Source organism: Cyphomyrmex costatus, unplaced genomic scaffold (assembly GCF_001594065.2).
Source record: "Cyphomyrmex costatus isolate MS0001 unplaced genomic scaffold, Ccosl1.0 scaffold168, whole genome shotgun sequence".
NCBI lineage: Eukaryota > Metazoa > Arthropoda > Insecta > Hymenoptera > Formicidae > Cyphomyrmex > Cyphomyrmex costatus.
The window spans coordinates 55,964-81,684 of NW_017275695.1; the positions used below are offsets into that span (position 1 = coordinate 55,964).

Sequence of the window (25,721 nt, forward strand, 5' to 3'; positions counted from 1 at the left end):
GTTTAAAGTTTAAAACCAGAGAAAATGTATTTTAAAAAATTTGGGTTTTACTTACATAGTGTCATCTATTCCAGGTCCATATAACAGCTCTTCTGCAGCAGCAGCAGCTTCCAAAGTTTTAATATATCTTTGTTTGTGAGCCGTTTGTACTCACTTCCGTGTCGCGCGCGAATTACTAAGTAGGAGTTGTGTGTTGGCGATCGTCATGTAATTAATTGCAAAATTATACGCAACTAATTTCATGACGATTTTCAACACACAACTTCTACTTAGCAATTTTTCGCGTGCGACATGGAAGTGAGCACAAACCACGAACTTTCAAACCCTAGTAGTTTTATTGTCGATATGAAAAATTTAGATTTATAATAAAGTGAATTTTTTTTATATTGTAAATATATTTATTTTACTATTTATGTATGAATTTATATTTTTGTCCCAAAAAAGCGCATTAGGCCGCACTATAATCGAGTGTGCGCACAGTGAGACCATGCAACGGTCGAAACGCTTCGGACGCAAGTACACAACAGCCTGTATCTCTGGAAATATTTGTCGGATCTATTTAAAACTTTCAGGAAATATTCTTCTAAATACCTACTTTTAGAAAATATCATTTTTGAAAAATCGATTTTTTGAAAATTTTAAACGTATATAACCCCTTAAGCAGTTGTATGTTAAAGCTGAGCACTCTATATTTATACGTATAGTATGAATCGCAAAGAGTATTACTTTGTAAAAACATTATGAAGCTTTTATTGGCACAAAAAGAACTAAGCTTTAAGTATAATAAATCAGACATTCTTCGCAGACTTGAAGACCGGGCAGTACGTGGCCTTGACTTTGCCAACCGATTGCAACAGCCTCTGCTCGAACAACATGAACCGAACTTGCTGCGACGAATTGGCAATCTGCACCTGTGGCACCGCGACTGGCCACTACGCCTGCATTTGTCCTCCCGGCTATTTCGGTTCCGGTCTCAGAGGTTTCTGCCAACGTAGGTTGTAATATTTGATTTATCGATCTCTGACGCTTGATACAACGCAAGGCTCTAAGGTCCTAAATTAAGATGGCTAAAGAATATTCTAAGAATGTTAATTCCTAGAACGTCCCTTGAATAAAGTGCGTACTGTGTGGCGATTGTTCAATTCACAGTTGTTATGTCTAATTTTTTTTCTGCATCACATGTACTTGTTATTAAGGTAATATACATTTTATTCTACTTCGGAAGTTCTCTCTTTGTGTGCTCACAGCTTGCCCGAACGGAACATATGCTTCCGCGAACACTTCTGGGGATTCCACCGCTGCATGCATACCCTGTCCAGACGTGAATCACGTCACTATCAAGGTCCCCGCGACCTCGATACTTGACTGTATCTGTGCCTCTGGATTTACCACGGATGGTTACGAATGCGAGGGTAATTTGTTGCGCGAATATTCGTGAACTTAGAATAATTGTATGATAATTTTTAATTAAAAGGGTGCCATCCTCGCGTGATCATTAGTACAAACACAAATTACTCGTAAAGTTATTCGCGAGATAAGGTGGATATATATTTTCAGCTATAATGTGTCCGAAATTGAGAATCCCCGACAATGGATACTTAGTGAAGGCGAGCGCTTGCAGCAACGTGGTGCACGCGGCGTGTGGCGTAAGATGTAGAATCGGTTTCCATCTTACGGGGGACAGTATCCGGCTTTGCGGCAAAGACGGCGCTTGGTCCGGCAACGAACCGCAGTGCTTGCGTAAGTAAAGAACTGCCCTAGATCACAAGCTGATTTTATATCGTCGTTATTTTATCATTGAAAACTTCAAAATAACGACAGATACCGTCATAACGTAAGTTTATTTACCAGCAAACACTATAGGTTACATGTTATTTTTACCTCTGTTAATTGGTTATAATTTTTCATTTAAAATATAATATATATTATACGTGGTTTATTATTGTGGACATTTAATTGAAAGAGGGATCAAATTAGATTTTCAATTACATTTCTCAGTGAAGACGTGTTCGGCTTTACGCTCGCCCATACATGGCCGCGTGAAATGCGAGCACGACGAGGATTATCAGCATCAATTTAAGGAAAATTCCACCGTGTATCCGATCGACACACGTTGCCAGTTTCGGTGCGACGTCGGCTATCAACTTCGTGGAAGCAAAGTACGCAACTGTTTACCTTTATCCCGTTGGGACGGCCTGAAAGTTATATGCAAAGGTAAAAAAAAAAGGATATCATCACCATATATCCTTTACTTTTCAGAATACTAACAGAGATTTAATGTCCTATGGTAGCTGTAAAATGCGAACCTTTACCGCAAATCACGAACGGTGACATCTTCCCAGAGATTTGCACCGGCCCAGCAAAGGTGGCCTTCGCCACCAATTGCACGATCACATGTAACGAAGGCTTTATCTTGGAAGGACCAACTAACAGAACGTGCATCGGACGCACTGGAATTTGGTCCCAGCGTCACAGCGTCAATCGATGCGTGGGTCAATATCAAAATCAAGTCTTTCTGCACTAGAAAAATGAATTTCTATCATATATTGCGTCATATGTAGGACAGACGAAAAGGAAATTGATCACGAGAATAAAAGAACATAAATATAATATTAAAAGAAATCCAGCAAGACTTTCAGTTTTATCAGAACATTGCAATCAATTTGGGCATACCTTTGATTGGCATAATATACGTATTATGGACATTGAATCTCATTATAATAAAAGATTGATTGCTGAGATGCTGTTCATCAAAGAACAAAAAAATAGAATTAACGCACAAAAAGATACTGAAAAATTAGACAAAACTTATGATCATTTGTTTAGGTCATTACCCTCAGAATAATATATATATACATTATATGATATATCAAACATAGAGGTTTGTTTTCTTTTATTCTTGTGACAACTGTCGTTCAGTACAGACCATTTTTCCACTTACATTGTTTCACTTGAAGGATGAAAATTATACATAGCATCTAATTTGACGTAAGTTTAATAGTTTCAATTTGATCTATAATTTTCAAGTTGTTTCCTAATATACAATAATGTTGATTCAGAATTGCGATGCGGATAATTTTCTTTGTTCGGATTGAGAAACAATTTTCATATTTTACTTGCTGACTCGATGGACTATAGTTTGAATGATTAACCGTACTTCGTTTATCGTTACGTTTTATTTTGTCATTCATAAAGGGGACTGAAGAGGACTTATGTATAAGTTGAAACGTTTCTCATTTTTAATTATAGAATATTTTAATAAAAATTGTCATCATTTAATTTGTTGACTTGTTTTAATACCGTAATTTAATATCATTATTTTCGTTGTTATCATATATTGATTTAAGTCTCGATCATATTGAATCCAAGTTTAATTTTGATCGTGATATGTATTTTGAACACGATAGACAAAACGCCGCCTTCTTTGGAGTGTCCGGCTGAGATCGCCGAGGAGACTGAGAAAGGACAGAGTTACGCGTACGTGAACTGGACGGTGCCTAAGGTGACTGACAATGCAGATGCATCTCCCATCTTGTGGACGAAACCGCACATCGTCCTACCCTGGAAGGCAAAAATCGGTACACGAGTTGTTACGTACGTGGCACAAGACGCGAGCGGCAACAAAGCCAGATGCAAATTTAAAGTTAAAATTCTTGGTAAGCTACAAACGAAGATTTTAACGAAGGCGATATCTAAGATCTGAGAAACGCGTTTCTTCTTCTTCTTACGCCTTTCTGTGGGCATAAAAAGAAAGTCGATAGATAAATCATCGAAAAGAATACAGCGCGAGAGAAATAAAAACTTTGTAAATGTTTGTAGACAGAGAATCACCAACAATCGAGAACTGCATCGATCCACCAATATTCTACACCGATTTCGGTAGCGGTCTCGCGAACGTGACGTGGGACGAGCCAGTCTTCTACGACAATTCAAGGATTGCCGTACGCGTCAATCAAAGCCATCAACCTGGCCAGGATCTCCTCTTTCCAATCGGCCTTACGAAGGTCTTCTATAACGCGACCGACAAGTACAGTAATCGGGCAAGTTGCGTGTTGAATATTACTGTAGAAGGTGCATATCTTTTCATTAATGATTGTATTTAACAATATACAGTTCTCAGAAATTTAATACTACACATGGAAGGTAATGATTAATATTACTTATAGTATAAGTATTAAAATGCATAACTTTGTCCGGTACTTTTAATAAGAAATAATATTACTTATGAAAATTGTATCGTATTTTTCTAGATGTTTGTAAAAGTCTGAAAGCACCCGTAAATGGACGACTGAACTGTTCTTCGTCAAACGATCGCGAAACACAATGCGTCGTAATTTGCGAGGATGGCTATGACTTTGCAATCGAACCAATTAATTTTAATATCGTTAATGACGAATTGCTATTGAAATGTAACTCGAACAATCACATGTGGGATAGTAATCATCTGCCAGAATGTTTAGGTATTTATGTTAAATTTTTCAAAAATTATCATTTGACATTTTCAACTACATGATTATTATTTTTACAAAATGATAATTTCTTCTATCAATTAGAGACGCAAACACCTATAACAACTCAAGAGGGGAATGTAATATTACAAAGCAACGGAAGCACGATATGCGACAATCAAACTACTTTTGGTGAAGTGAGTGTTTAGATTTAATATATAATAATACAATTTAATATTAGAATAAGATTTATAGGAATAGATATACAACTTTTGTATAATGTCTCTTCTAGTTAAGTAAGCATATTACTAACGACTTGAAATCGAAATTCCTGGGAATATGCGATAATAGCATCGAGTGCGATCTTATCATCAGCTTCGACCCTAAGTGCGAAGACAATCTGTCGTTGTCGAAAGATATCGAGGACAACCTAATAAGAAGACGAAGATTCGGGCCCGAATACAAACAAGTTCGATCCATCGATACATTTAAAGATACTGAAACAATATTGTTCAAAAGGTTGAAACGTGTAGCTATAAGACTGAGTCCCGAGCCTAACAAAAATAACACCAGATCTAAACGGAAAAAAAATAGAATAGAGATTAAATTTAAGTTTATAGGTAAGAAATAAATTTCGAATTCCATGAAATGTATCAGATAATACACAAAGAAATACCTCCACAGGTAAAATAATAGAAGAGAACTATGAGAATCCAAAACGAGGAGTGCAGAAGCTTAGAGAGAAGATCGATGCAATGACGCAGGTGGGAAAATTAAACTTGTTTGACAACAGAACCAACCAGGAGATCGCGAAACTCGCTTTGAATCTGCACTTTGTATTCAAGGAACCACAAGACCTTTGCGATCGCGGTAGTGTGCTAAAAAGACACGGTTGTGGTGAGCATGAAAGAAGATAAATATCATCAAGAATGTACCAGTACCAGTTTGGAAAAAAATAGTTTTATTAAAGTATCTAACAATTTAACTAGATACAGATCTACAAATAATATTTTAAACTATCAAAATACTTACACAGAATGCTTAAACTGATTGTTAGAATCAAAAATTTTTTGCAATTTACTTTTATTATCCTTAAATTTCTTACATTATATTATAATAATTTTAATTTAATAAAATTATTTTCAGATTTATGTTTGATTTAATTTTTAGATATTTTCGCAAAATTGTTCTTTTCGTGTAAAAATACATCTCAATTGTAATATTTCCTTTTAGTTAAATGCTCTGCGGGCACTTTCTACAATTCCTCTACTAGAATCTGCCAGCCATGTCCGTTTGGTCAATACCAGGATGCGATCGCTTCATTGACGTGCTTACCTTGTCCGGAATACACCTTCACGAAGAGGATGCACGCGAAATCTTTGAAAGATTGCATTCGTAAGATTTTCAAGTCAAAAATGCGAGACTCGGCATTACAATATGAATATTTCCCTTTCTTTTCCCTATAGCTATATGTCGACCAGGATATTATTCTCGGCGCAAACGCTACCACGGATCACATGTAAGCATGAAGCCTTGTTTCGCGTGCGACTTTGGTTTCTATCAGCCAAACTACGGAGAGAGTCAATGCTTGCCTTGTCCATCGAACGCGACGACGGAAAAACGTGGTTCCATAGATATCAGTGATTGTCTACCGATCCGCGATGAAGAAATCGACGACTGCCGGACAGATCCGTGCTTAAACGGCGGTCAATGTCTACGAGAGGAGAGTGGCTACATTTGCGAGTGTCACGAATATTATGTGGGTATGTTTACTAGTCGTAATCGTGGAACGCGGTAGCATCGTTCTCTCTCAATATTTTTTCCTTGGAAATTTTATAATCTTAAAATAATTAATTAAACAATATAAGAATCTCATTAGACTGTAAATGTGAGTACAAAACCAATAAGAATTCGGAATAGATCTATTAGAGCTCTAAATAAGGTTTATAACGGTCGAAACTGAATCTTTGTTACTTAAATAATTCAATATGAATGATATATATCAGGAGACGCGGTAGTGTTTCCGACCATGTTCAAAAACTAAAAGACACTACAAGTCTCTTATCCCGAGCCATCAAAGTCCATTTTTCGGGGGTGCATAACTACTAAAATATAAAAAATTTTTGAATCGAATATTTAATATTTACACATTAAATAAATGATAAAATATTTAAATCAGCTATCTCACTTACGATTTTAATGAAATTAGGCTCATTCGGCTCGTTCTTCCACTCTTTTCTTTAATTTAACAAATGCATATATTGTAAGCGATGAAAAGTATCGGTTCCCCATGAAGCGTATTTTTCGATATGCGTAGGTTACGAAAACTAATTATAAGATAGAATGTACAACAGAAATTCTAATCAGTAATTGGTTGCATTAGTTCCGCATTTCTCAAAATTCCGCGAAATACGCTCAATGTGAAAGTACGCCGGCTTTCAGAATGGCGTATTCTAGTAAATAAAAAGTAGCGTATTCTAATAAATTACTAGAATAAGCAGGTTACGCTTACGCAAGTTACGCCGCATGTGCTGGCACCCTCAATGTGAGCTACACAATTGTATGCGGAAAAATATCCTGATCGTTATTATCTATTCAGACGTACATTTGATAAACTCGTTGAATCATTTCGCGAAACAGGCAGTGTCGCTCCAGCTAAAAGAAGTCGTCAGAAGACAAAATGTGGCGAAGAAGCGGAAACCTTTGTTTTGGCGTCAGTAGCTAACAATTTAGTTGTCGACAAATCGCTTCTCAATGTGATGTATTTGTCAGTGTTTGGAAAATTTTAAAACGCCACAAATTTCATCCTTATCACATATGCTTACATCAATCTCTTGGTAGCAACAATTTTCAAAATAGGTAAAGGTTCTGCGAATAGGCCCTACACAGTTAGAGTTGTTGTACACCAGGCCAATTTGTTGGCCGGTTCGATCGCCAGATTTTACGCCACTTGACTTTTCTTTATGGAGATATTTAAAAAATCTAGTTTATTGTGATATTTCCACAACACCGGAAAACATGCAAGAAAGAATTCGACGTGCATGTATCGATATCAATCAGAATCATCCGGAAATCATTTTAAAAGTGCGAAACAATAATTTATTTATCTCATTAAAAAATGTATGGAAGTTAATGGCAATTATTTCGAACATCATCTAAAATAAAGTATCTATAAATAAATATCTTCATTGAAAATACTTAAGTATGTCAATTTTTCTTTTTTCCCATATAAATGTGATTTTTTATGTCCAAGATCATCTGCAGGACAACATACCTTATATGGTTAAATTTGTTTTTTTATGAACTTTAAAAAAATCGCGATGACCTCGAAATCTCAAAAACTATGACCTAGAGAAAAAATTTTCGCTCGTTACAATCGAACAACTTTTCCCTGTAGTATTTTTCCGTATCATCAAAAACAACGGAGATATTTTAAATGGTCGAGTTAGGGAGGAAACATCCTGTACATATATATGTATATATATATATATATGTGTGTATATCATTCATATTCATATACACATGCGTTGTATACCATAATTTTTTTGCAGTTATTTCGAACTACACGTCGAAAATTTTTTCGGATTTAATTAATTAAATATAATTAATAAAAATAATATGTGTAGAAGGGCTACGAGCCAGAAAACAATAATAAAATATTTTTAATAATTTTAAAAACATTTAATATAAGACAAAAATTCGAAAGGTACATAGAAAACGCAAACAAAAGTTAGACTAAGAATTAAATATAAACAATAAAATATAACAGACGTTTCGACCTCTCTTAGGTCATTTTCAATGTTTAAACGTGTAAAATATATTAAAAATTATGCATTACATATAAAATTTTCCAAAAAAACTAAAATGCGAGATGGTAGCATTTTTAACGATGTTTTTCGTCACATAGTGTCGTTGTTGCGAGTATTAAAATAATTGTGTAGAAGTTACCAACTTTAATATAGAGGTGTCAAGTTTTTTAATAAGTCAATGGATAAATCTTCTCCTTTTCTTCATTGTCGGGTAGTTCATCATTATAGCAAGTCTCATGGATAGTATGCCAATAAGAAAGTCATTCTCATGAACAGAAATGGTGAGATTGTAATGCGGAACTACAATTGTACAATATAAAATAATAGAAGTTATACTACACAATACAAATCCAGATACCACATAAATTCACATTCGTTCGACATATATAAATACCTATTTTATATGAAAATGACTTCAATATTAGCAATCAATGTTGTTGAATCGTCCGTATAATATTAGAATAAAATCAAATAAAACATTGAATAAATTTAATTGGTTATAGAAACTTAAAACAGCGATATGGAACAAATGTTGTCACATGAAGACGATATAAACTAATGATGACTTTTAGAAAAACATATTGGAGAAGGAGAATTGTAAAAAGGGATATAATGTTGTAGGAGAGAAGGAAGAAAAGGACAAGGGGAAATTAAGAGGGAGAAAGAGATTGTATTATTTGAGAATAGGTGTCTGGCAAATTTTCGGTATCATTTTGTTTATTTATGCCACGTTTTTGCTTTTTAATGTGGATCATTTCAGATATTAGTCTTTTATAGTAAGAAGCTTTATTATCTAAAATTTTTACTTCATTCCATTTGAAATTGTGACTCAAGCTTGTGCGATGGTCGGATATGACTGATGGAGAACCAATTCTTTTTTTAATGTCAGAGATGTGATCACAAGCTTGAGTCACAATTTCAAATGGAATGAAGATAACAATTTTAGATAATGAAACTTCTTACAATAAAAGACTAATATCTGAAATGATCCACATTAAAAAGCAAAAACATGGCATAAATAGACAAAATGATACCGAAAATTTGCCTATTCTCAAATAATACAATCTCTTTCTCCCTCTTAATTTCCCTTTGTCCTTTTCTTCCTTCTCTCCTACAACATTATATCCCTTTTTACAATTCTCCTTCTCCAATATGTTTTTCTGAAAGTCATCATTAGTTTATATCGTCTTTATGTGACAACATCTGTTCCATATCGCTGTTTTAAGTTTCTATAACCAATTAAATTTATTCAATGTTTTATTTGATTTTACTCTAATATTATACGGACAATGTTCAACAACATTGATTGCTAATATTGAAGTCATTTTCATATAAAATAGGTATTTATATATGTCGAACGAATGTGAATTTATGTGGTATCTGGATTTGTATTGTGTAGTATAACTTCTATTATTTTATATTGTACAATTGTAGTTCCGCATTACAATCTCACCATTTCTGTTCATGAGAATGACTTTCTTATTGGCATACTATCCATGAGACTTGCTATAATGATGAACTACCCGACAATGAAGAAAAAGAGAAGATTTATCCATTGACTTATTAAAAAACTTGACACCTCTATATTAAAGTTGGTAACTTCTACACAATTATTTTAATACTCGCAACAACGACACTATGTGACGAAAAACATCGCTAAAAATGCTACCATCTCGCATTTTAGTTTTTTTGGAAAATTTTATATGTAATGCATAATTTTTAAAATATTTTACACGTTTAAACATTGAAAATGACCTAAGAGAGGTCGAAACGTCTGTTATATTTTATTGTTTATATTTAATTCTTAGTCTAACTTTTGTTTGCGTTTTCTATGTACCTTGCGAATTTTTGTCTTATATTAAATGTTTTTAAAATTATTAAAAATATTTTATTATTTGTTTTCTGGCTCGTAGCCCTTCTACACATATTATTTTAATGTATTGAGCCATACTATTTATATTAATTTTATAATTAATAAAATTATTAACGATAATATAAGTTTTTAATGTGGTTTAGTAATAAACAATAAAGGAATTAAAAATGAGCATATACCACGACGCTGGATAGATTTAGTGAAATTATATTATATTTCGTAGAATATTAAAACGAAATTTTTATTATTATTAGTAAACGATTCGGCCTTATTAATAATAAAATTATTAAATTATTAAATTTTATTATTAATAATTAATAATTTTTTTATTTTATCCTAAAATAAAATTAACATGTTTTTCCGCTATGCGCGTGCGGATTTATGATATTTTTTCAGTATCAAAATGCGAGAAGTTCAAGGATCCATGTGACTCCTCACCATGCTTAAACGAGGGAACGTGTACAACACAGCAGCATCCGAATAATTCCATAACGTACGAGTGTGCGTGTAAAAGCAGTTACACGAGTAATAACTGTGAAGTAAGATAATATTTACAAAATTAAATATCTACAATGAAACAAAATCCGGATTAAAGCCCAATTCCACATAATACAAAATTAACTTTAATCTCGGTTTAATTTACTTCTTTTTATAATTTTGCAATTGAAAACAGATGGAGAGTAAGTTGATTAGAAATTAAAGTTAATTTTATATTTGTCTCAAACCCGGCCTAAAAAAATAGACAAAATAATTCTTATAGATTTATGTGGATGAATGTTATACCAATCCCTGCCAGAATGGTGGAAAATGTATGAGCACCGAGAATGATTTCAATTGTGAGTGCAGAGACGGATTTGAAGGTAATATTTTTTTATTATATAAATAACTATTAATGAAAAATGTTATTCTAGTAGCACAATTTATTGGCATAATGTTGGTCTAATATGATTCAATGTATCCCCAATGCATACCAACGTTAATGCCATTGTATCGCCAATAAATTGCTTCTACAGGGTAATAACCCAGCTAGCAAGCTCATGTGATAATGACGTGATTATGAAGTGATTTTGATGACAATGCCGTCAAGTGACATAAATGGAACGTTATTTTGACGTCATTTGTAATATCAATTAAAGTTGACGTCACCGATATGACGTCAGCTAGATGTTACATTGACGTCATATATATGACCATTACTAATCAATTATTTTTTGTTATTATTTGTGTATTATTATTTGATATGTCATTTTATCCTTTAATATTCGATGAAAAACAAGGATAAAATGATACGTCATGCGCGTTACACTTGCGGAAATGATACATACACTAACACATACACTATCATATAAACACATAAACCATCTGTTTTTAATATTTCCACTGAACAGATATATCACAATTATACAGACATTGACATATACAGATTCGTGGGTCATCGAAGTACAGCAGTTTCCGTACGATTGTCAAGGTTAAGCATGCGAGGTCGTGGTACAACTTCGGATGGGTGACCGTTTGGGATGCATCATGAAAAAAAATTAATTCTCGAATTTAGAGAAAAAATTTTTTTCTCGATTCATTCTAAAGTTGATGCTACTTTATAGTAATACTTATTTTAACAATCTAGCAGTAATTAGGGAAAACTGACCGGTATTCTACTTAAATTTCTACACGAAGTATACATATACAAATTTACTACTGCATTATTGCACTATATATAGTAGTGATACTAATAGTACTTTTTAGTCATATTTACCAGGTATATGCATATGAAAGTGGATTTTACCATAGATGGTCATAGTAGATCAATGTAGTTATCGTCAGAGTACGTCATTGACGCCATTTCTTTATTCTGACATCTGACAAAGATTTTCAACTCACAACAATACAAGTTTCATACAACAGTATAGTTTGTAATAGCGTTGAACATGTCGAATTTTGCGCCTAGAAACTACGATTTGCGGACAGCAATCGATTTTCTGTTACCATTTGAAAATAACTGCTGCAGAATCGCATCCAATGCTTGTCGAAGCTTACGGTGAGCATGCTCTTGGTAAATCACAGTGCTTTGAGTGGTTTAAAAAATTCAAAAGTGGCGATTTTGACGTGAGAAACAAAGAACGTGAAAAACCACCGAAACCTGCTAAAACCTGCTAAAACCTGGCGAAACCGTTAATACTGAACGCTACCGACAACAAATGATCAATTTGAATCAAGCTTTGCTTGAAAAACGACCGGAATATCAAAAAAGGCAACACAAAGTGATTTTGCTTCATGATAATGCACCATCACACACAGCAAAACAGGTCAAAGAAACGATTGAGACGTTTGATTGGGAAATACTTTCGCATGCCGCTTACTCACCAGACTTGGCTCCGTCCGATTACTACTTACAAGGGAAGTATCACAACTGTCCGACTCCGATTTGATTCTCCATGAAATATGTTGTTAAGCACGAAAATCTAAGAGACACGTATTTTTTTATACGTGCCCTAACTCATGTTTAAGATATAGAAAAATTTTTTAAACAAAAGTTGTACAGTTTCAAGAGTACTTTAAAAATACAAAGAAAAAAAATTTTTTAATTTTTTCGTTTAACAAAGTACCCCTACCACCCATAATTTTTTTAAATTTTCATATTTTTTCTTTACCAAATTATAGATTATTTTTTTACGAATTCAACCATGTGTAATAAAGTTATATTACAACATACCATTTTCGAGAAATAATTATTAACGCTTCCGTATATACGTTATCCATGTTCATATTCGTATAAGTAATTGTCGTCGAAACAATGAGATACATGAAAAGATAGTTTAAGTAAAATTTTCTTTAAGTATAGTTTTCTATATGCTTTATGAATGTATACATGTATTGAGATTTTCTGAATATGTAATATTCTTAAAATATATAGTACGGGGTGTTTCATTTTAATCCGACCACGCAGGTACCTCTGTCAAAATGAATGATATCAAAAAATGGCCTCTACAAAAGTTGAAGGGGACAGAGGGGGCTACCCAATGGTACCAACAACCTTGACCTTGAATTTGATTTTCAAGGTCATTTGAAGGTTGAAGTGGTATTTTTAAATGGGAACCCCTATTTTTAACCCCGGAATCGTGTAGAGCGGGAAAATTTACGTCTGTAATGACATTTCAAGTTTGCTTTAGTGACCTTTTTTCAAGGTCAAATGCTTAAAAAATTACATAAGAGCTGTTATTTTCAAATTTTTGGTAGAATAAACGTTGTGAAGATAATTTTATAAGAATGATTGATTTTAACTGTAAAAACAGTTATGCTGTCTTTTCAAGGTCATTTAAAGATCAGCGTGGTTATTTCGACACATAACTATTAATTAAGGATCCGAAAGTGGAAAAATTTACCATTAAAACGTAACAACGTTCTTGATCTTATCATCGGTGCCCAAGGTTATGTTAAGGTCACATTTTTATCCTATCTTTAGCATTACCCAGGGACAACGACGTGGACGTAATAGGGGGTGTTTTCCAACAACGTACACAGATGACACAGTGTAACACTGTGTCTTACACAAAGTGTTCCAACTGTAACACAGTGTTACACTGCTCGACACTGTAAAAAGCTAAGTACGAACGTGTAGAGTATGCCAGTGTTACCAATTAGAGCTCTATCGTTCCAACAAGTCTTTACATAGTGGAGCACAGTGTAACGTTTCTGTGTCCTAGCTGGAAAACAGCCAGGATTATGTCCCCTTTGGGGTGCTTGATTACAGTGAGTCCCCTTGCCTCTCACTTTTCGGGGTGCTTGATTAGAGTGAGTCCCTTTGCCTCTCACTTTTCGGGGTGCTTGATTAGAGTGAGACTCCTTGTCTCTCACTTTTCGGGGTGCTTGATTAGAGTGAGTCCCCTTCCCTCTCAAGTGAGAGGCAAAGGGACTCACTCTAATCAAGCACACCAAAGGGGACATAATCCTATTACGTCCACGTCGTTGTCCCTGGGTAATGCTAAAGATAGGATAAAAATGTGACCTTAACATAACCTTGGGCACCGATGATAAGGTCAAGAACGTTGTTACGTTCTAATGGTAAATTTTCCACTTTCGGATCCTTAATTAAAATCGGATCATTAATTAAAAGTTATGTGTCGAAATAACCACGCTGATCTTTAAATGACCTTGAAAAGACAGCATAACTGTTTTTACAGTTAAAGTCAATCATTCTTATAAAATTATCTTCACAACGTTTATTCTACCAAAAATTTGAAAATAACAGCTCTTATGTAATTTTTTAAGCATTTGACCTTGAAAAAAGGTCACTAAAGCAAACTTGAAATGTCATTACAGACGTAAATTTTCCCGCTCTACACGATTCCGGGGTTAAAAATAGGGGTTCCCATTTAAAAATACCACTTCAACCTTCAAATGACCTTGAAAATCAAATTCAAGGTCAAGGTTGTTGGTACCATTGGGTAGCCCCCTCTGTCCCCTTCAACTTTTGTAGAGGCCATTTTTTGATATCATTCATTTTGACAGAGGTACCTGCGTGGTCGGATTAAAATGAAACACCCCGTACTATATATTTTAAGAATATTACATATTCAGAAAATCTCAATACATGTATACATTCATAAAGCATATAGAAAACTATACTTAAAGAAAATTTTACTTAAACTATCTTTTCATGTATCTTATTGTTTCGACGACAATTACTTATACGAATATGAACATGGATAACGTATATACGGAAGCGTTAATAATTATTTCTCGAAAATGGTATGTTGTAATATAACTTTATTACACATGGTTGAATTCGTAAAAAAATAATCTATAATTTGGTAAAGAAAAAATATGAAAATTTAAAAAAATTATGGGTGGTAGGGGTACTTTGTTAAACGAAAAAATTAAAAAATTTTTTTTTTTTTGTGTTTTTAAAGTACTCTTGAAACTGTACAACTTTTGTTTAAAAAGTTTTTTTATATCTTTTATACTTCCGACGATATTCGCCTCGAAAGAAAAATACCGTTTTTTTTCAAAGGGGTGTTTCACCCCTTAAACATGAGTTAGGGCACGTATAAAAAAATACGTGTCTCTTAGATTTTCGTGCTTAACAACATATTTCATGGAGAATCAAATCGGAGTCGGACAGTTGTGATACTTCCCTTGTTAGTATTATTCGTTTTGTCTCTCGGGAGCTGCTCGGAGTCGCTCTGAATAAACCCAGCGTACTCGGATGTGATCCATTTAATACTGCAAATGCTTCGTTGATCAATCAGAAGAAAAAATTTTACGAATTGATCAATCAAAGTATGTTTTGAGGTATCTACAACATTAAATAGACCGCATCCAAGTATGCTAGGTTCATTCGGAGCGACTCTGAACAGCTCTCGAGAGACAAAACGAACGATACTCTTATTTGCATCGATGGGACACGCACTTGCTCAGCAGCGCTTCACTTCTTACGAAGATGTACGAAAATGGCTAGATGACTGGTTTGACTCAAAAGAGCAACAATTTTTTTGGCGTGGCATCCACAAATTGTCAGACAGGTGGCAAAAATGTATAGCTAGCGATGGGAAATACTTCGAATAAAATATTTTTTATCATTTTCATGCAATAAAAATAATTTTCATGCTGCCACCACCAATTTTGTTGTACCTCTCGGTGCAACAAGATATTATTTTGGGATTCGATCCGCTCAAAGGGTTGGAACCCACGAGGAAAGACGAGGATAGTAAAAGGTCGTGGAACAAACACTCACTTCACCACACTTCTATTTAAAATAACCCTTTTTATTTAACAATTTGATAGTTGATTACAAATGTTGTACCCCTTTATTTATATAATTATTTATTACTAAAGATTACAATGCTTTTTAGTAACTGTAACTTTCATTTAATTAATACAGTTGTTTAGTTAAATGAATATAGTTTAAAGTTATCGCTCGTGACTTATGAGTAAACCGGTCGGCGACGGTATCGCGGATGTTACTTGACTCGGTTCTCGCGACGCGCGTAACGTATCGTTACGTTTAGATTTCAAGACAAGACTCTGCGCTCGGCATTTAGGCGGTCGCTTATATTGAGTTTGATGATGTCGCTTTTGGTCTTCGATCGGACCATATATGGTAATATTCGTCGCGCTAGAGGCGCGATCGCGTGATTAAAGAATGTGCAATCTTGCACTTCCGCTGTCGGTTACCATGCCGAGTGCATTTAGGTATTTCGCGCGCTATGATCTTCGATCGACGCTTTGTCGCGCGCGGTTTAAAGAATGTGCAGACTTGCATTTCCGGTGCCGGTTGCTATGCCGGTTGAAATGAAATAATTGATAAAATAAGTGATAGCCATTCGGGCTATAACATGTGTATTTTCTATTAAAAAAATCCACTTTCATATGCATACACCAGACACCTGGTACGTCTCCCTGACGTAATAATATAACGTCAATAAGATGTGACATAATCACGTGATATATACACGTCAGAATAATGTTACTTTTATGTCATAATTGACGTTATTTGTACCAAAAATTCACGTCATTATCACGTGACCTTTCTCTAGCTGGGAAGTATAATTTTTTGTCTTTAATAGCTTTTATTTTATTAATAATACTAACAGTGAGAGATTTTTCTGCCTCTATATATGGGTCTTATTTAGGTCAATTCTGCGAGGTTTCGATGGATCATTGTGAGCACATGCCCTGTGAGGAGGGATCCGCGTGCCGTACTGTGAACGGTACCTGGCAATGCCTCTGCAAACCCGGTTTCCTGGGCCGACATTGCAATCTGTTACCTTGTGACTGGCTGCCATGCCACGTGAATGCGATTTGCGTCAATGTCAAAGTGGAGAACGCAACGCGAAAGAGTTACAGGTAGATAATTCACGTAATATTTTATGCTGCGAGATATGAGATCAATGTTTATAAATGATTGTCCAGGTGCGAATGTCCCGACGGATACATAGGAGAGGATTGTGCGACCAAGATCGATCACTGCGAGACCTCACCCTGCTTGAACAACGGGCGTTGCATCAACTTCGTTCACGATTATGTCTGCGAATGCCCGATTCCTTTTACAGGACGCGACTGCGAAACTGGCAAGTTAAGACTTTAGAATAATTCTAGAATACTTTTTTTTTTAACTTTGTTAACTTTTTTAAGTTTATAATTCAAGAGATATAAGGTATTTATGAAAAGTTATTTTGACAGAACTATCGTCCGATTATGTAATGCACTTCACCAAGTCCGGTACAACAGATTATGTAGCCGTCAAAGGACCTGTAAAAAATCTTCTCCAGGTAAGTAAAAAAATTGAAAAAATTGTAATAGATAGTTTTATCGAATTCATCAATTCGGCAGCTGTCCGTTTGCCTATGGTTGCAATCATTGGATACTTTCAATTATGGTACAATATTATCATACGCAACGATGTTTTACGACAACGCCTTCACACTGACGGATTATAACGGGTAATTATTGTAGAAGTTCAGAACATGGAAAGAATGATTTTGCAGAAGCAACTAACAATTTAAATACATATAGACTATAGAGGATGTTCAAATTGGTTGTTAAAATGTCAAAACTTTTTTTAAGATGACTCATTATGCTTCGAGTGTATTTCTTACATAATTCAGCACAATTTTTTTCAGATCTATATCTACCCAAAATTTTTTAAATACATATTTCAACAAAATTGTTCTTTCTGTATATGTGTGCTTAGTGAAGAATTTAACCAATAATTCCATCTAATGCGAATGCTGGCACGTAGTGTTAGATTGCGAGGGAATTCTCCCGGGTTAAATATTGTTGCAGATTGGTTTTGTACATTAATGGGGAGAAAATCGTCACCGACATTAAAGTCAACGATGGTAACTGGCACTTTCTATGCGTTACTTGGGAAAGCGACCGTGGCTCCTGGCGTATATTCGTCGATGGAATCCTTAAAGACAGCGGCGTCGGTTTGGCTCAGGAAGCCGTGGTGCAAGGTAATAACACGTGTAACCGTCAAGAATTCGTATACCTAAAGTAAATTATAAACTCCCGGACATCGTCCCATCCAGCCAACGGATCCCTCATTATCGGGCAGGAACAGGATCGCCTGGGTGGTGGTTTCTCTGAATCGGAGGCGTTCCTGGGGAGACTCGGCTTATTGGACATATGGGACGTCATTTTGAACGAGAGTAATGTCACGAAACTATGGACCACCTGCGAGAAGTATCACGGAAACCTCGTGTCCTGGGTACAGTTGCGGCAGTACATTCACGGTGACGTCGTGGTAATTATACGTTAATTATCAAGCTACAATCCAAAGCACAAATCAGTATAACATCAAAATGATTTCAAAATGAATCACTGTGAAAGTCACTTTTCAATCATTTTAATTATTTACGATTCATTTTAATATTATTTTGATATTATTGTAACTTGTTGTTTTGCGCTTGGGAAAGCCCTTTCTTTTTCGGATTCACCGATGGACCATATTATAAGCGATGTGATTGATATCTCTGTCTTTAGATTTTAGCCAGTTCGTTTTGTCACGGCTGTCCTATGCCCGTAGTGCCTTTCCAGGGTAACATTAAAGTGAGCGAGGATTTGTCTGAGGTAACATACTACTGCGATAATGGATACGTAGTTCGATTCGGCAATGAAGAATACCGATCCCTCAGAAGAAAATGCCTCAAGCATGGCCAGTGGGAGGGATACGACATACCGATCTGCATCAGTAAGTTCTAATTTCCTTATTGTGATCGTATTATAATACAAAGAAGAAAGCGTGAAATAGAACTGATTTGACCGCGAAATCTAAATGATTCTGATTTCTTGTTCGAAGAAATAAAATGCGGCTTCCCGGGATATTTTCCGCGCGGACGTATTCACGGAGAATCATATTTGTTCGAAGACGAGATATATTATTCTTGTAACGAGGGCTACGAACTCCGCGGCAACCCTCATCGCATTTGCAATTTCGACGGAAAATGGAATGGATTGCCTCCGATCTGCATAGGTAACGATCGTATTAGGAGTACAAATTAGTTCGGTCCGTTTTCCAAAAGATGATCGCCTGCAAAGACGAGTCATTTTTTCAAGATGGAATTCGAAAATTGCCTGAGAGATGGAAAAACGTAGTAGCCAGCGATGGACAATACTTTAATTAATCTGTTCATTCATTTTGTTTTGAAATAAATGCATTTTTGAACACAAAAACGGACCGAACTAATTTTGTAAACTTAATATTTAAATTATATTTGCTGTTCTGTTCTATTTGATCTAAATAAATGTAATTCATTTTCGTAATAATATTTCAAGAACTTTTTTCTCTAGTATTTAATAATTGTTTTTTTTATGAAAAATCTTCTTTCTGTGAAAGTCTTTTTTACAGCTTTAATTTTAATTATATTAACGATCGCACAATGCATTTGAACAGAACAGCAAGGTTAATATATGAGTCCAGATTCAACGATTTTAACAGCTGCATTCTTCAACAGGAACGACGTGTAAAAATCTACTCGCCCCAGAAAATGGAGACATAGAATATATATTAGAGGAAAACGAGAGAGACGATGTCACAATATTACAGGTACATACACATTAGATGCTTTTCATTTGATAACACAAATGTCGTTCTATCTTTATCACTCTCTAAATATCAAGAAAGATAGAACGATCGACTATGTTGACTTGTCATCAAAAGAAAAGCATCCATTGTTGTCATTCACGAAAGAAACATCGCGATGTTGAAATGTCCTATATTTTATATATGTTCAATTATTTCAGGCTGGCCAGCAATTGGAATTCAAGTGTAATCCTGGATACCGTTTAATGGGAGAGAGGTATTTGACCTGTCTAGATACTGGCATCTGGGATCATAAAAGACCGTCTTGCACGCCTTATGGATGTTCCTTACCGAAACAGTGCGTCTTTCAAAATATTCTCTGAAACTTTTAGAGTGAATTATTACTCCAAAGAGTAAAAACTCATTCTTAAAGATTGAGTCACTTTTTTTTACATGATTGGCCCAATTTTCATAATCTTTAGAATGAATTAAATATATAAATAAAGGACTCTTAGTATTGAAAAAATATAATAAATAGGTAAAAGACTAATAAGAGTCAAACATAAAATTGAAAATTGTATCAACACAAATATATTGACTTAACTGTATATAAAAAATTGACATAAAAATTAAATCAAAATTTAATTAAAAAATGCCAATATGAGCCGACACTGGATGATAATGTGTATTAAATATTTCTTTATTGTAAAAATTGGATATACGTTTCGATCTCTGCTTGAGATCCTCTTCAGTACATTGGAAAGTTAAAATAATAAATGATGTTATAAAATTTGAAGAATTAAATATGCAATAATTAACATTGTCCAATAGTCTAATCTCGTTCACTAAAGTGCTCAATTTAATGAAGACGAGTTAAAATTTAGACTGGTGGAAACGTCGCTACATATTAAGTATGTCTCACACAAATCCATTTAGTTATTCCGCAAAATAGATTGTTAAAACACAATGTACATATTGAAGTGTTACAGTGGTTAAGTTTTTCCATTTTTAATTTTGATTTATTCTTCTGAGCCTCTAATTATTACTTAATTTGATAAAAATTAAACATTAATAAAATATGTAATGTGTTGAATAATAAACAACCATATTATTATAATAATAAAAAGCGCATACTTAAGTATTTTTTATGTCAATGTTTTGTATACAGTTAAGTCAATATATTTGTGTTGATACAATTTTCAATTTTATATGTTTGACTCTTATTAGCCTTTTACCTGTTTATTATATCTTTAGAATAAGATTTCAAGAATTTGAAAAGTACATATACCTTTCGTGTGCTTAAAGATACTTTTTTATTTAAAAAAATTATGAATTTGCCCAAAAATATAGCAGTTTCGTTTAACAAATATTTGAAAATTGTCTAACATTTTGTGAGTGTAGAATAGAGCATGGTTACATCATCTCTTCGAATTTTGGTCAGACCTCCATTCGCAATCTCGAACGTATGATCGACGATCCCTCCAAAAGAATATATCGCTATAACGACATTGTTGGATTCTCTTGTCATCGCGGTTACAAGTTTCACAGTAATCATAATGTGACGGAATTCAAGCTGCAATGTTCCGCGAATGGCACTTGGACAGGCTTTGTTCCCAACTGCATTCCGCGCACGTGTCCCTGGCCGGATCGCGTAGCAAATGCGAGAATCTTCCTCAAGAAACGAGACAATATCACGATCGAAACTCCGATAGAAGAGAACGTTACATGGAAATCCGATCGAAAAAGAAGTAATGAGAGCGACGCGAAAAGCAGCATCTCTCCGGAAACGTTTGTTTCCGGTGCAGAAATAGTTATTGTCTGTGATCCGGGATATGAACTAGTCGGGGACCCGACCAAAACGTGTACCGAGGAGGAGAAATGGTCTTCGACTTCCACTTTTTGCAAACAGCGTAATTATTCAATCGAGAAACATCCAATTTTTAAATTTTTTAAAAAACTGAGTAACGAAACCAACTTGGAGAACAGCAACATAGACTTGACATCGTTCGAATTAGATGAAAAACGGTACAGCAAAGAAAACGTTACGCACCAATACAAAGATTTCGACATTTTTGTCGAAAAAAACGGTTACGAGCGACGGATAGTTTTAACGTGTCGAAATGGTGCACAAATGAATCTTCACAAATTAATTCCCAACAAGATGATTTCTAATATAACATGGACGTGCAATAATAAGACCGCAAAATGGGAAGTTTCAAATCCGTTATTGAAAGAGTCCATCCTCGAGCAGTTGCTGAATGATTCGACAGACACCTGCAATAAATCGTGTGCACCTCCACAAGTAAGTTTTGTGAAAACATCAATAAGATAATATCAGTTTCAACAGAAAAGAATAAAAAAATAATTAATATGCATTTCTACCAATGTATAAATTAATTTACTCTTAATTTTTTTCTTACTCTTAGAAAAGATAAGTTAAACTGGGAGTAAAATTAATCTACATTGGGAGAAACAGGCACAAGTATTCCAAATTAATAATAATAATACAAGGAAACGTACATACGCTTTTTCTTTTCGTACAATATTTTCGAGCTTCGCATATTTGTAGGATAAAATTCTAATTAATTTCAGATACCGGAGTATGGATACATCGACGGAAACAACACTGACAACGTTAACAATCGCAGGACGATTAACAGCGTCGTCATTTTTAAATGTCGTCACGGATATATTCTTGAGGGTGACGAGCAATCTATTTGTTTATCGGACACTAGATGGTCCGCTTTGCCTTCTTGCAAACGTATGTTTCTTCTCTTAAAGTCGTCTGCAAAGGTTCTAATATCTATTTTCATCAATAGGAGTTTAATTTCAGTTTAACTAAATCTTCACTTGTTCTACTTCTATAAGAATTAGAAAAAAGATAAAGAGAAATCAAACCAAAGTAAAATTTAATCTATCTTGATAGAAACATTAGACATCTTTAAGTTCGTATGTTGAATACTTCCAGCTGTTGTATGCGGAAAACCGCCAATTCTCGCTAACGCAGTGCTAAAGAGTGACGTGGACAAAACTCAGAATTATACTTTCGGCAATATGATCTCTTATCAGTGTGTTCCGGGCTATCGTGTATTCGGACAGACGAATCTAAGATGTTTAGGAAGTGGAAAGTGGTCTAGACTGAATGGCAGATGCTCCAGTACGTATATGTAAAAAAAAATTGCGACTCTTGTCATCAAGAGACACTATATACGTATACATATACTTAAATAGCATCGTTATCGTTTACAGAAATATCATGTGGCAAACCACAGATCCAGCGCGAAATCGTACTCTATGGTCATTCCTACTTGTTTCAAGATCAATTGATATATATATGTCCTGATGATAAGAAGCGAGGAATAATTACGTGTCAAGCCGACGGGAAGTGGAACGAGTTGCCAAAATGTGACAGAAGTAGGAGCATGTAATTCAGAGTAGTTAAAATCAAAGGATTTAGTATAACGCCTCGTAAAAAGAAAAATCTCCACCTTTTTGTAACAACACACATGCTTTTTTTATTTCTTTGTGACCTCTTGTATCAAGACTCATGAATGTAATATAGAAAACGTAATTGCGCAGTCTTATCACGAAATAAATAATTCAGTTTTGGAATTTCCGGAGTAGTACATTTGGATATGCGGCAATACCTTATCTACAATTATTTATGCGCGATTTATCGTAATCTTTAACTTTAAGATATTGTACTTCGGGTACATACTTTTATCGTCTCTTTTTTGTTTTTTTTTTTACTGAAAAAGTTGGTGTATATCGATACAAATAATTCTTATCTCAAAAATTGGCATTGTTAAGCTTGCACGTTCATGTAAGACAGTTCATACTGGCCGTGAGAAATACTTCGTAAATTTAATTGTACGTTTTGTTCGTGTTTCGTGCATAACACATAACGACAAAAAAATTTAATTTTGTAAGAACGTATAACGGTGTTGTGGATAAAGTACTTCCTACACATATCGTTTGACACCGTATTTATGTTTTGGTTCGAACATATCGTACAAATATATTTGCATATTACTACACTACCTGAGGAAGAGCAATAAAGATAAATAAAGATAAATAAAGATAAATACTGTGAAAATAATTTTTTTATAAACGATGTATATTAATTTATACCTAATGATGTCATAAAATGGAGCACCTTTGATAAAATAGATCCATTAGCATGGCTATCGTAAGGAAAAATCAGATTACTAATGCACATGTCCTTCGAAATTATTGATATAAAAATGTTGCGTAACAAAATTTGTCTATTATCGTTTGTCTCTCATGCTAATTCTCGTTTATACTCTATTACATTTAATGGAAACTAAATGTCTGCCAAAGAGACTGTCATTAAAGACAAACATTTCCAGAACAAAGCTGTACGCAAATCGTATATTGACACGGATAATACATATCCTAAATGCTGTAAACAATTCTTCCGTAGATTGAAGAAAGAACTTTTAGCCATCCTAACTTAATTGCTTGTCTAAATTAAAGATAATCCTTCAGAGTTCCGTCTTTGAGCTGCTGCTAAAGTATTTAGGTTTGAGCTCTTCAATCCGCTTAATAAAGTCCGTCTTCTCTATACAACCGTCACATGTCTCTTCCCAATCATTTAAAATCTTTTTTAAGTCACGTACCTTCAGCTTCTTCAGATTTACCGTATTGAGATCAATTTGTTTCTCTAAAACAAAAATAGCAATATAACAATGTTGAAATAATCAGCATTACAACAAGAATGAAGAAAACGCACAAATGTTGTACATACCGAATCTTAAATCACATATTTGAGCATCTCTCTTCTTTAATTTCTCGCATATCTTGTCTGCAGGCATAGACCACGATAGTGGTTTACTGAGTTCACCTAAAATACCAGTGGCAGATTCTTCTAATCCACCTAAATAATAACACTGGAAACACATACAGTTGCGATTATTTTAAACAATTGACCGAGGAAACATTTGTATTTATTTTGTCCACACACTCAGACTTACAAATCTATTTTCTTTTGATTTAGTGCCTTTACAGAATTCTCGGAATTTTTCTTCAATCTTCTTGGGTTCACTTTTAATGTCTGCCATTAGTGTCTGACTAAATTTATCCACAACGGCGACACATACTACAAAATTAGATAAGAAGTGTCATAAGAAACATGTACAAACTTCCTTTATACATATACATACATATATATATATATATATATATATAAAGACAAATGTCAAAGAGATTCTCACCTTCGCAATCACCTTCTTTTAATGCTGTAACAGCACACACAATTCCAAGAAATACAGAAAATATTAGTGACATTGACATATTCATCTTCCTGTTTTATTGAGTTCTGTTAATTAAAAACAATTTTTAATCGTTAAAATGTAAATATTAAACATGTGTTATCATATGACTATTATATAAATAAAAAGATATTTTTTAGTTGAACTTTCTGCTTCATTTATATTTCCTCTTTTTTTCTCCAACTTTTTCTATGTGTAGAGAAAAAGAGACGAGATAAATCATGCAAGAAGTTAAACAATCTAAACATATTTTAAACATGTTTATCTGTCACAAACAATACAAGAAAAAATCAATTAAAGTGATCCTTCGCAATGTTATGAATTTTCATTACTAATTCAAATCAATCAGAATTTAATTTAAAAAATTCTAATTTAAAAAAAACGAAATCACAACATCCCTATTACTCGGAGTGTCCTCGAAGACGCGCTAGAAGAAACGTTTCAAGCTTTCAATTTCACTGAGACTTTTAGATATGGTTTGGATTACGGTGGTCGGATGATAAAAGAACAAAGGAGTTGCGAGAATATCGATGAAAAAAACCGCGAAATGACAAATATTGAAACATAAATGTCTTCGATGAACTAGATTTAAGGTTACTTCAGGTTACTCACGGGCGCGTGCTACATACCGTTGCGATCAGATTGAAAATTGACGTATTCCCAATGCAAAGCCTCCGTCGTTCGGTAGATGGGCAACGCGCGGTGACTTTAATACACACGCTCGATTCCTCGAAATATCCTGCAACACGTCCACCGCCGTCGTTCACATTCGAGTTT

At 34.3% G+C, this 25,721-nt stretch overlaps 2 protein-coding genes across 3 annotated transcripts in view; one reads left to right on the forward strand and one right to left on the reverse strand.

Annotated features, from left to right (window-relative positions):
- Positions 1 to 23,733, forward strand: part of LOC108771861 (sushi, von Willebrand factor type A, EGF and pentraxin domain-containing protein 1) — a 38,022-nt gene extending 14,289 nt beyond the window's left edge. Inside the window, exons 4-32 of the mRNA XM_018537259.1 lie at positions 806 to 991; positions 1,248 to 1,412; positions 1,558 to 1,740; positions 1,999 to 2,214; positions 2,292 to 2,492; positions 3,408 to 3,656; positions 3,820 to 4,071; positions 4,251 to 4,460; positions 4,554 to 4,645; positions 4,741 to 5,068; positions 5,133 to 5,345; positions 5,682 to 5,843; positions 5,915 to 6,211; positions 10,527 to 10,669; positions 10,891 to 10,990; positions 16,760 to 16,973; positions 17,040 to 17,197; positions 17,310 to 17,398; positions 17,460 to 17,569; positions 17,913 to 18,085; positions 18,161 to 18,375; positions 18,615 to 18,822; positions 18,931 to 19,104; positions 19,586 to 19,677; positions 19,875 to 20,011; positions 21,055 to 21,955; positions 22,246 to 22,414; positions 22,622 to 22,810; positions 22,903 to 23,733. Coding sequence (XP_018392761.1) covers positions 806 to 991; positions 1,248 to 1,412; positions 1,558 to 1,740; positions 1,999 to 2,214; positions 2,292 to 2,492; positions 3,408 to 3,656; positions 3,820 to 4,071; positions 4,251 to 4,460; positions 4,554 to 4,645; positions 4,741 to 5,068; positions 5,133 to 5,345; positions 5,682 to 5,843; positions 5,915 to 6,211; positions 10,527 to 10,669; positions 10,891 to 10,990; positions 16,760 to 16,973; positions 17,040 to 17,197; positions 17,310 to 17,398; positions 17,460 to 17,569; positions 17,913 to 18,085; positions 18,161 to 18,375; positions 18,615 to 18,822; positions 18,931 to 19,104; positions 19,586 to 19,677; positions 19,875 to 20,011; positions 21,055 to 21,955; positions 22,246 to 22,414; positions 22,622 to 22,810; positions 22,903 to 23,081 — 6,005 coding nt within the window. The 3' untranslated portion in view covers positions 23,082 to 23,733. The remainder of the gene's footprint in view (positions 1 to 805; positions 992 to 1,247; positions 1,413 to 1,557; positions 1,741 to 1,998; positions 2,215 to 2,291; positions 2,493 to 3,407; positions 3,657 to 3,819; positions 4,072 to 4,250; positions 4,461 to 4,553; positions 4,646 to 4,740; positions 5,069 to 5,132; positions 5,346 to 5,681; positions 5,844 to 5,914; positions 6,212 to 10,526; positions 10,670 to 10,890; positions 10,991 to 16,759; positions 16,974 to 17,039; positions 17,198 to 17,309; positions 17,399 to 17,459; positions 17,570 to 17,912; positions 18,086 to 18,160; positions 18,376 to 18,614; positions 18,823 to 18,930; positions 19,105 to 19,585; positions 19,678 to 19,874; positions 20,012 to 21,054; positions 21,956 to 22,245; positions 22,415 to 22,621; positions 22,811 to 22,902) is intronic.
- A 219-nt stretch (positions 23,734 to 23,952) lies between these two features.
- On the reverse strand, positions 23,953 to 25,721 carry Manf (mesencephalic astrocyte-derived neurotrophic factor). Of its 2 annotated transcripts, none has more exons than XM_018537260.1 (5): positions 25,574 to 25,721; positions 24,888 to 24,991; positions 24,648 to 24,772; positions 24,422 to 24,563; positions 23,953 to 24,337 (listed from the first exon to the last, which is right to left on the reverse strand). In XM_018537260.1, the coding sequence occupies exons 2-5, from the start codon at positions 24,970 to 24,972 to the stop codon at positions 24,159 to 24,161; spliced, it is 531 nt and encodes a 176-aa protein (XP_018392762.1). In that variant the 5' UTR covers positions 24,973 to 24,991; positions 25,574 to 25,721; the 3' UTR covers positions 23,953 to 24,158. The 2 variants fall into 2 exon arrangements, with proteins under 2 accessions (XP_018392762.1, XP_018392763.1); XM_018537261.1 differs by having other exon boundaries at positions 25,557 to 25,721.

Excerpts from the sequence above, each read along its gene's own strand:
- Manf (XM_018537260.1), bottom strand. The coding sequence starts at position 24,972 with ATGAATATGTCAATGTCACTAATATTTTCTGTATTTCTTGGAATTGTG. Across the intron at positions 24,773-24,887 it reads AAAAGAAGGTGATTGCGAAG|TATGTGTCGCCGTTGTGGAT; the intron begins GTGAGAATCTCT and ends CTAATTTTGTAG. Across the intron at positions 24,338-24,421 it reads AATATGTGATTTAAGATTCG|AGAAACAAATTGATCTCAAT; the intron begins GTATGTACAACA and ends TTTTTGTTTTAG.